The sequence below is a fragment of the Procambarus clarkii genome, chromosome 37, assembly GCF_040958095.1.
Source record: "Procambarus clarkii isolate CNS0578487 chromosome 37, FALCON_Pclarkii_2.0, whole genome shotgun sequence".
Classification (NCBI taxonomy): domain Eukaryota; kingdom Metazoa; phylum Arthropoda; class Malacostraca; order Decapoda; family Cambaridae; genus Procambarus; species Procambarus clarkii.
The window spans coordinates 24228904-24240020 of NC_091186.1; the positions used below are offsets into that span (position 1 = coordinate 24228904).

Genomic DNA, 11117 nt, shown 5'->3' on the forward strand with positions numbered 1-11117 from the left:
TCAACTGAGTCGACGACTCTGAGCTGTTCAACTCAGGTTTCATTTTAAAGAACGAGATACTCTTTAAAATATCGAGTTCAAAGCGAGACGAACTGCAAGACAGAACAGCGAAATCGCTGTACATGAAAGTGTGGCCGTTATCCTCGATGTGATCTATAATAGCAGAGGAAGAACATTGCCTAAGAGGCAGACAAGTACGGTAAGAGTTAATTTAGTTCAATTATTATGCACCCCATACCCATCTTGTGGGTGGTAGTGGAAATGGTTACAGGGGCACATAATGGGCTCAGGGACTGAACCCCACAATTCATTTAGCTAAGCAAATTACAATTTTGATGAGCTAGTTACAAAATTCATTATACGTCGTCGTATCATCATTGGGTTCGAGATCGACCACGGTAAGAGATACCCATTTGTTCACAAGTACGGTGTAAAAAGTTTCGGGATATATTTCCCATATGACGAACGCTGCAGTTCGAACATTTAGACAGATAAACAACACTAGATCTGAGTTCAATGGGTAGTGGATCTCCGCGTTTTAAGTAGCTTCCAATGGTGGTGTTAGTAAACACCAACTGAAACTAGTTTGTGGATAAGTATGTTAATGAACTTTCTTAAGTTCCTTCCTAATATAATAGCTTACAGAGCCTAGCTATGGAAATCTGATATAATGTACGTCTTTCAAGGACTGGAAACCTCGCTAGTAGGTTTAAATATGGTATTTAAGAATCTCCTCAGAATTGCATAAAATATTTTGCTAGGAAATGTATTTAAAACAAACACGTCTTGCAAAAACTTAATTGTAATACAGTTTGAACAAAGATTAAAGGCTCTATTAAAATTTTGATAGTATTCAGAGCATATAGTTTTGGACAAAAACAAAAGTAATGCAAATCCTCACCCAATACACACCCTCACACTCCCACCTTAAACATCCCCACCCTTCACACCCGGAACCTACGCTCTGATCCCTCCCTGCATACACCCACCACCTCCACATCCTCACCTTGTACACTACACCACCCTCCCCACCCCCCCCCTCACAGTTCCCAATATTGGCTCAGAGATAAAACTTCAATATTTATCTTGCATGTTCCATATTCTATTGTTTATATAGATGGGGTTAATAGCGTTATCAGATGAGACGAGGTGGGGCGTGCAGCGGACAGGTGTGGCACTCTCGCACAGGCTGTGGTGGTAGAAGACGACTCGCCTGTCTCCCGGGCACCTGTCTGTCTGGCCACCTGTCTCCCGGGCACCTGTCTGTCTGGCCACCTGTCTCCCGGGCACCTGTCTGTCTGGCACCGTTGCTTGGGCACCTGTCTACCTGGAATCTGTTTCCCTGGCATCTTTCTCACTGGGCGCCTCTCCACCTTCCCTCAGGTATCAACTACACAGATTACATTTCTTAAACTAAGTGATAAACGCAATCGATTCACAACCGAGAAGTTATAGGTTCGCTTCCCGCTTAACAACAAAGAGGGTTGCATCCCGGAACGGCCACTAGCTGGCTCAGGGCAGGGTGTCGAACCCTTGTCGCCTTGCATGTAGTCCCGTCCCTTGGAATTTCAAACCCCACTAATTTATTTATTTATTTATTTATGCATATACAAGAATGTACATAAGGAATGTGAGGATACAAATATGGTAATTACAGTCTTGTAAAGCCACTAGCACGCGCAGCGTTTCGGGCAGGTCCTTAATCTAAGAAAATTTTAAGGAGGTAAATACTTGCAAAATTTATAGACAAAAAAATGATAACAGATTACATGAAATGAAAAAAAAAGAAGATGAGAGAAAATTGTAGGTACAGTATATTAAAGCACATAGGTAGCTAAGATTGATTGCAATGACAGCTTAAAATGGTAGTTGACAACAAATTGGTAGGCACAATACAGCAGAAACAATATAAGATTGATTGCAATGACAGCTTGAATGGTAGTTGACAAAAATTGGTAGTCACAATACAGCATATGGCTAGCACATAAAAGAAGACAGCAATGAACACAATGATAAGGTTGTTTGATATTACATAAAAATTAGGAGATTGGGTACCACTAGGTACAGAGCAAATTTAAAGCTCAGTGTAGGAAACTAAGAAGATGAAGTTAGGTACTTTTTGGTTTTGCTTTTAAATAAGGCAAAAGTTTTACAGTTTTTCAATTCACTAGGGAGTGAGTTCCATAGACTAGGTCCCTTAATTTGCATAGAGTGTTTACACAGATTAAGTTTGACCCTGGGGATATCAAAGAGATATTTATTTCTGGTGTGGTGATAATGGGTCCTATTACATCTGTCCAGGGAGAGTTTCAGAGCATGGTTTGCATTTAAGAACAGGGTTTTGTAAATGTAGTTGACACAAGAGAATGTGTGGAGGGAGTTAATATTTAGCAAGTTTAGGGATTTAAACAAGGGAGCTGAGTGTTGTCTGAAAGCAGAGTTAGTTATAATTCTGATAGCAGATTTTTGCTGTGTGATGATGGGCTTAAGGTGGTTTGCAGTGGTAGACCCCCCTAATAATAACTAAGTAAATTTATAATGGTTATCATTGCCGCTAAATAAAGCGGCAGATAATATTCTACAAATATTTTTTTAGGATTTGTTTCAGTCTCGGCCTACTTGATGCGGGTTTTGAGATTTTCAAAGATTTGGAAAATTTAGCTTTGTAAAGTTATGGCTACAATGTCCTCCTTTCTTTGTTGACGGAATTTTAGAAAATTATTTGTTTTCTTAGTAGCATTACGGTGAGGACCGTAATGCATTACGTGTGAGGGCCAGAGAGATTATTATTATTAACATCTTCATTTACAAAAAATAATTACAATTTTGCCTAATCTGGGGAATTCAATTAGGTCTTATTAGAGTGAGGATAATACTGGTATTCGTTGTCACACAGGACAGAGGATCATACGACTTCTTTAATCACGATCGTTGTACGTCTGTATACACATTCATCATGCATACTCTTTCAAGGTTTGTGTATGCATGTAACGCAGAGAGAGAGCGTCCAGCCGTGGCGTGACGACCAGGCGCTGCGTCGGGGGTCGTCGCTGCGTCGGAGTCGTCGCTGCGTCGGGGTCGTCGCTGCGTCGGGGTCGTCGCTGCGTCGGGGTCGTCGCTGCGTCGGGGTCGTCGCTGCGTCGGGGTCGTCGCTTGACTCCACCGCCGGCTGTAACACGGACTCTCAGACACAATGCCAGCTGCTGGCAGAGTAAAACGTAAGTTGTTGTTTCCCTCATGTTTGGCGCCAGTGAGCTAAGTACAGTTGACAGAACTGTGAGAAAACATTTCTGTACTCTGCAGGGACATCTCAGGGTTTAGATTAAAGGCTATTGATGACCAGACCACACACTAGAAGGTGAAGGGACGACGACGTTTCGGTCCGTCCTGGACCATTCTCAAGTCAATTGTGAGTGGTCCAGGACGGACCGAAACGTCGTCGTCCCTTCACCTTCTAGTGTGTGGTCTGGTCATCATACTTTAGCCACGTTATTGTGACTCATCGCCTGCATTAAAGGCTATGCGTGTTAGTGGCTTTGCAAGAATGTAAAAATACCAATCTTATGTTATCTCACAAACCAGTTGTACCTTCTTATAAATAAAATTATTATTAGTATTATTATCTTATGGAGTGGGAATTGTTACGATGGTTTCTGTGATATGCCTCTTCCCAACTCAATGTCATTGGCCCCGCCTTTTTGTACATTTAAGAACCCCCAGAGATTCATTCAGTTCAAACTAGGATACAGCAGAATGCGTAATTCGGTATTTACTTTTATTTTTGTTATGATTTCTTGGCTGTAGCCTAACTGTTGTCTGTTTTTCAAATATGGCGGAAAGCAAGTGTCGTAGCTTGGACAAGATTGGTCTGAAAGACCTCACTGTAACTCGAGACGTCTAGAGGAACGGATTCATGGGGTTGAGGCATGAGGTTTCAAGCGTCTTCATGAGACATGAGGCTTCGTGCATCTTCATGAGGCATGAGGCTTCGTGCATCTTCATGAGGCATGAGGCTTCGTGCATCTTCATGAGGCTTCATGCATCTTCATGAGGCATGAAACCCTGCAGTACTGTTAACGTAGTCATGCAGTACTGTTGTTCTCATTGTTCTTGTGTTGTCACCTGTCATCTTTATTTCAACTAAGATATCTGTTCTCTCTCCCTGCAGCGTTGGAGAGTGTCGATCCCAGCCCGATTCCCGCCTACAGAGGTGAGTCTCACCTCAAGTATCGTGTCCATTGACCGTTGTTGTGTTAATGAGTCTAATGATCAGATTATCGACCCTAGTTATTAATGCATATGCCCCTAATTATCAATAGCCTAATTATTTTTCACGTTGGCGCATACTCAAAGAGGAAAGGACTAGCATCTCATGACTCGACATCACCTAAACGGACAGTAAATAAAAACTTACTCGAAATTAATGGGATAGTCAAGACCACTTGGCCATCCCTCAGTAAGTGCTTAGTACGCTGGTTGATTCACCTGTTGTGTCCGGTTGTAGGATGGGGCGCTCGGGTGTGGCTGCTGACCATTACTGGAGGGGTCCTCGCTCCACTCTCCGTTGCTGCTGCTCTTTTTCCCCTCAGTCGCTGCTCCTGCTGCAACAGCCTCGACCTGTGGCTGATGGGTCTCGGTGAGTCTCCCTTCTGCTGTAGTAAGTTCTGCAATATGTTCAACGTGAACTTAATAGTTTACTATGTTCTTAAATACACGTTAGAGTGGACACAGCGTGAACAAAACACATGGTATGTTTTGAAGAGTAACGTCGACACCCGCCGTGACAATTCTTATCGTGGAAACATGCGGTGTAGACACATGTGAAGCTGACACATGTTTACGTGTGTCACTGTGTCTTGAGCGTGGCACGCGTGTGTCTTGAGTGCAGGTGCAACACTCATGGTCCTCACAGTGTAGACGAGAGTGTACTTCGTTCGTAGGTGTGAGCGCCCTGGGAGCCATGCTGGGAGTGTTGGCGTGGAGAGCGAAGCTGGCCCATGGAAAGTCCATCGACGGACCCTTCATCTTGGCCGGCCTCCTCATCGTCTTGAACTTCATGTGGCTTGTCTTAGGTACGTCCCGGACTTCCTTGCACGTGACCCAGGTGTGTTACTTGGTGCTGCGTGTGAACGAGGTGTTAACATGATCGTAAGTTACCCAAGTATGTTACCATGGATGAATATATATATAATCACTCGGATATACTATATACTGTGGTCCATTATATATTTTGTATATCTTTTTCATTAATAAAGAGAATAGAGAGCGTTGCAGAAGTGTAGGAGTGAGTCAAGTGTCAACACTGTGGGAGTGACAGCTGTGCTCGCTCTCATCCTGTACTGTTGCATGGCATAGCAATGCTATACAACATTATTATAATATGAAGACAAAGCACGACCCGTCGTCTTGAATCTATCTATATAAATATATTCTGCACATTACGATGAGCACATTTATGATCTCGGCAAGATAGGAAACAAAGGAACTTGATGCAATCATTTGATCACATTGAATGTATAGTATAGAGGGCGTTGGTGTGGGCGCAGGGAACGTGATGGTGAGCGTAGAGTACACCGCCTGCGGGGACGACACCCACGACGGGTTCAGGGACTCCTGCAGCAGCAGCTACCCACTCCTACACTTCTCTCTGGCCGTTGTCGTCATCTTCGACGTGAGCTACGCCCTCCTCCTTTTGGTAAGATCTAGCCCGGGGGAGCTTTGGGTCTTCATACACATTTGACTACACTTTCTCCCGTTGTTGCCGGCCCATACTCTTCATAGTATGTGGGGAGTGTGTGGGGAATATATATAGGGAGTGTGAATGGAATATATGGAGGAGTGTGTGTGTATGGAACGATTCATAAGACAATAAAGTTACAATGAGAATGTTCTGTCTAGGTTCACTTGCCAGTTTACAAGCAGACTATTATTGGGTCCGTCATATATGCTTTCAGACCATCACAAATATCTAGATAGCTTTCAGGTGGTATGAGAGTGGGTTTGGTGTCTCGTAGTAATTACTTAACCTATAAGGATGAGCTCGGTTATCAACAACCAGCTTACAATTAGGAACATCCTACCATCTACAAGACCAGGACCAAACTACCAGTTTACGCAAACTGGTAGTTTGCGTAAACTGCTTCCCCCCCTCCCCTTCCCCCCAGTTGACCAATGAGAATGCATGCCAAGGTTACCCAAACCCTTCAACACGATAAATACCTCATCTCTCTTTATACCTCTATGGGAACATATACAGCAATCTCTGCCCATATATATATTTACTTTCCCACCACTTCCGACTTCCGAAGATAGTAATGTTCGTTGTAGTGAAACACATCCTTAAGTAAAATGTGTTCGTTAGCCAAACGTGTCGGGACCATTACGTGTTAAATGATTTTTGGGGCACTAATGTTGTCAACTTGACTCACAAGTGATGAACGTAAGATATATGAAGAGAATTCGTGCTAAAATCATTGATCTAGACTGTATTGTTATGTTCAATAATTAATATATATAATATATATATAATATATATAATGTATATGTGGTGTGGGCAGGTGGTGTTGCTGAGCTGTTGCAGCCGTAGAGGGAAGAGGATGCAGTTGAGTGTCAACAACGACTACTTTACCTTCCCCTACTGTTCCTGCTGCCTCCCTGGAGACACCAACCGTCAGTACCCGCCCCTACCATGCCTCAACACCCGCCCCTACCATGCCTCAACACCCGCCCCTACCATGCCTCAACACCCGCCCCTACCATGCCTCAACACCCGCCCCTACCATGCCTCAACACCCGCCCCCTACCATGCCTCAACACCCGCCCCCTACCATGCCTCAACACCCGCCCCCTACCATGCCTCAACACCCGCCCCTACCATGCCTCAACACCCGCCCCTACCATGCCTCAACACCCGCCCCCTACCATGCCTCAACACCCGCCCCCTACCATGCCTCAACACCCGCCCCCTACCATGCCTCAACACCCGCCCCCTACCATGCCTCAACACCCGCCCCCTACCATGCCTCAACACCCGCCCCCTACCATGCCTCAACACCCGCCCCCTACCATGCCTCAACACCCGCCCCCTACCATGCCTCAACACCCGCCCCCTACCATGCCTCAACACCCGCCCCCTACCATGCCTCAACACCCGCCCCCTACCATGCCTCAACACCCGCCCCCTACCATGCCTCAACACCCGCCCCCTACCATGCCTCAACACCCGCCCCCTACCATGCCTCAACACCCTCCCCCTAATCTTCCCTCTCTTGCCTTTTACCTCGTCCAGCTTGCGTGTGTCTCCCCCCTTGTTGCTGTTGTTATAGATTCAGCTACTAGGAACAACTTCCTAGTAGCACGGGCTATGGTGAGCCCGTAGTGGACTTACCTGGCACAGGATCGGTGCGTGTGGTCTCCCCTTCGCTCGCTCACGTGTGTATATCTCGCCTCACCATCCCCGTATGTCTCTTCTCTCACCTTCCACACTCTCTGTCGACCCTCACAACACATGGCTACCTGAGTTTATCTCGAACAAATGGAAAGTAATGGAATTAGGTTTTGGGAACAGAATACCGGTCACAAGGTACCAAATGGAGGAATAAAGTCCTTCAAAATACTAAGAGACAGAGAAATACCAAGGGGGTTAATATAACTCCGTCTTCCAAAGCCATTACAGCCTAAAGCATACTGCTGCTCTAATTTGTGCAACTTTTATGGAATGATGGATTCTGAATACATTGGTTATTCCCCGACTGTCCAAGAAGTTGGGCACCATTCCTTCCCTCCTTCCTATCCTTAATTCTTGTCCTCATATCCCTTCCAAGTGCTATATAGTCGTAAGGGCTTTGTTCTTTCTCCTGATAACTACGCTACCTTAATATAATGACTCTAGACCCAATTGTGTATATAATACTTTCCTCTAGCTGTCTCAGTTACCATTTTTAGCATATTCCACTGATTCAATATTTTCTCACTAAAAATACTGTATCATATAGCATTGTACCGTATACTGTACCGGCCCTTGGCAGGCATGAGCTGGCAGGAGTGGGTAGGAGCGGTGACTGCGGTAGCGTACCTGGGGCTGGCTGTGGCTTGTATAGTGGTCGGGGCCTCCGTCGTCCGCTCCTGTCACCTCACCGACCACATTGCTCTTTGGCTCATCATTCAAGGCCAGTACCATCTCCCAGTCTTGAGTGTGAGTGGACAATGTGTAGTTGTAATACACCAGGAGGCAGTGCTGAGTGTGGGTGTACTGTGTGTGGTGACGATACACAAGTGTATGGCAGTTGTAATACACCAGGAGGCAGTGCTGAGTGTGGGTGTACTGTGTGTGGTGACGATACACAAGTGTATGGCAGTGAATACAGTGGTGACCATGAGTGTATACCGGCAGGTGTGGTGACCATGAGTGTATACCGGCAGGTGTGGTGACGGTGGTGGTGGAAGTGGTAGGGGCGTGGTACCTGGTGTGCTCCAGGTGGACTAGCGTCTACTGGCCCCCCGGGTCCTTCCTGGTGTTCTCCCCGCTGGTCGCCGCCCTCCTCCTTCACTTCGTCATCAATATCCTGGGTCAGTGACCGCTCTCTTCTATACAATACCTCGCCTCTGCTCTTGAAAATGTTGACAGAATCAACACCACATTAACGCCCAAGACTGATGCCTACCATATACGTGTGTGTTGCAGGGACGGTGAGGGTAGTTGAGATCCTCGGCAGCCAGTGCACCGGCGAGGTGTGCAGTGAGGCCCTCAGGATCTTCTACATCGTCGTCATCGCCTTCTACGACCTCCCGTTTCTTGTGCTGCTCTACATGGCCACCATCTTCGTTGCCCTGATGCTCGTCCTTCTGTTCATCACAAGCTGTTGCTATTGCTGCAAGAAGCTAAAGACTGACACCGAGAGTCGGGACCCCAGAGCTGGAGACAAGCAGGAGTAGCGGAAGGATGGCGATGTAGGTGACCTCGGTGAAGGTTATGCTGATGTGGATGCTGCTGGTGCGAATTATGCTGATGTAGGATAACCTGGTGTGGATGATGCTGTTGTGGGTGTCCATAATATACAGCAGCTCCAGCTATACTGCTGATCTTATCCAGCTGGAGCTGATCTTATCCAGCTGGAGCTGATCTTATCCAGCTGGAGCTGATCTTATCCAGCTGGAGCTGATCTTATCCAGCTGGAGCTGATCTTATCCAGCTGTGTGCGATGCTGGAAACTACAGCAGGTCCAGCTACTAAGCTTGGTTACTCTTGTGTTTTCATTTAAGCATGTATTTCATTATCATGAAAATTGCAATTCTTTTTTATTATTATTATTAATTGGTGTAACTTTGATTATTATTGTTTCAGATATGTATATGACATGCGTCAAGTAAAACTAGACGTAGCAGTTAAGCCTTTCCTTTCATCCAGATCGTTGCATTGGTAAAAAAATATAAAACATTTAATGAAAAGGAAATTATAATGTTAAACAGCAGCCTCTTATAACTTAAGAACTTTAGCACTGCGAATTAGCAGCTTCTCGGTGTGAGTTACATTTCACAATTCTTAAATCTCCTAAATACGTTGTACTCTTTTTTTTTTTTTCCTTCCGGGTCAAGATCATTCATTACATTAAAGTTTAATGTCTTTATTAATTTGTGGGATTACTACATATATTTATATTTTTTCTTTACTGTGTTAGCAAAGTTATCAGTTATTAACTGACCAGATGAACGTATTTTAAGTCGCACTCTTGGAAAATATATATACCTGTAGGTATGAATTGAAGCGAGTGGCAGGCGGCTTTAACTTGGGTCGTTACAACATTATGATTTAAGCCAGCCCCTTCCCCTCCCACACCCAGCAACCCCTCCCACACCCGGCAACCCTCTCCCACACCCGGCAACCCCTCCCACACCCGGCAACCCTCTCCCACACCCGGCAACCCCTCCCACACCCGGCAACCCCTCCCACACCCGGCAACCCCTCCCACACCCGGCAACCCCTCCCACACATAGCGACATCCCCTCCCACACCCAGTGACCCCCTCCCACACCCGGCAACCCTCTCCCACACCCAGTGACCCCCTCCCACACATAGCGACATCCCCTCCCACACCCAGTGACCCCCTCCCACACCCAGCAACCCTCTCCCACACCCGGCAACCCTCTCCTACACCCGGCAACCCCTCCCACACCCGGCAACCCCTCCCACACCCAGCAACCCCCTCCCACACCCAGCAGCCCCCTCCCACACCCAGCAGCCCCCTCCCACACCCAGCAACCCTCTCCCACACCCAGCAACCCTCTCCCACACCCGGCAACCCTCTCCCACACCCGGCAACCCTCTCCCACACCCGGCAACCCTCTCCCACACCCGGCAACCCTCTCCCACACCCGGCAACCCTCTCCCACACCCGGCAACCCTCTCCCACACCCGGCAACCCTCTCCCACACCCGGCAACCCTCTCCCACACCCGGCAACCCTCTCCCACACCCGGCTACCCTCTCCCACACCCAGCAACCCCTCCCACATCCAGCATAACCCCTCCCACACCCAGCATAACCCCTCCCACACCCAGCAACCTCTCCCACACCCGGCAACCCTTTCCCACACCCAGCAACCCTCTCCCACACCCAGCAACCCCTCCCACACCCAGTGACCCTCTCCATTAACACCCCCCAACATCAAGTGACTCCTCCAATCCACCGGTACAAATCCAGTGACCCAATTGCAACCACATTAGAGATAATGTGGGACAATTTATGAATTAAATACTTAATTTATCCTCAAGATATTCCACATTTTCAGAAATTCTATTGCAATCCATTAATAAAGGTTCTCATTAATCCCTTATGATATCCACAAACCTATTTGCCACTAATGACATCTGAAATTACATCAATACATGTTCCCAATTAGAAGTTCCAGGGGCCAACCAGTTTCGATCCGTCCTGGAAAAGTGACTCCAGGACGGATCGAAACGTCGTCATCTCCTCATCTTCTGGTGTGTGGTTTTAGTCTTGAAAGGAGATCACATTCACTCCAAAAAAGTCTACCACTTACGAGCCATTCATGCCCCATGCCACCTCAGGTGGTTCAATCTTCATCAGTCAATCACAGAAAGGCTTCACGACCAAAG

At 46.7% G+C, this 11117-nt stretch overlaps 1 protein-coding gene across 1 annotated transcript; it reads left to right on the forward strand.

Annotated features, from left to right (window-relative positions):
• The first annotated feature begins 1123 nt into the window (after positions 1 to 1123).
• Positions 1124 to 9383, forward strand: LOC123765827 (uncharacterized). The gene is made up of 10 exons (XM_045754613.2): positions 1124 to 1383; positions 2997 to 3218; positions 4169 to 4210; positions 4505 to 4636; positions 4941 to 5072; positions 5547 to 5695; positions 6558 to 6669; positions 8028 to 8168; positions 8422 to 8568; positions 8684 to 9383. Exons 2-10 carry the CDS (start codon positions 3194 to 3196, stop codon positions 8932 to 8934), a joined length of 1131 nt encoding a protein of 376 aa, XP_045610569.2. The 5' UTR covers positions 1124 to 1383; positions 2997 to 3193; the 3' UTR covers positions 8935 to 9383.
• Positions 9384 to 11117: the final 1734 nt, after the last annotated feature.

Excerpts from the sequence above, each read along its gene's own strand:
- LOC123765827 (XM_045754613.2), top strand. The coding sequence starts at position 3,194 with ATGCCAGCTGCTGGCAGAGTAAAAC. Across the intron at positions 5,073-5,546 it reads CTTCATGTGGCTTGTCTTAG|GGAACGTGATGGTGAGCGTA; the intron begins GTACGTCCCGGA and ends GTGTGGGCGCAG. Across the intron at positions 5,696-6,557 it reads GCTACGCCCTCCTCCTTTTG|GTGGTGTTGCTGAGCTGTTG; the intron begins GTAAGATCTAGC and ends TGGTGTGGGCAG.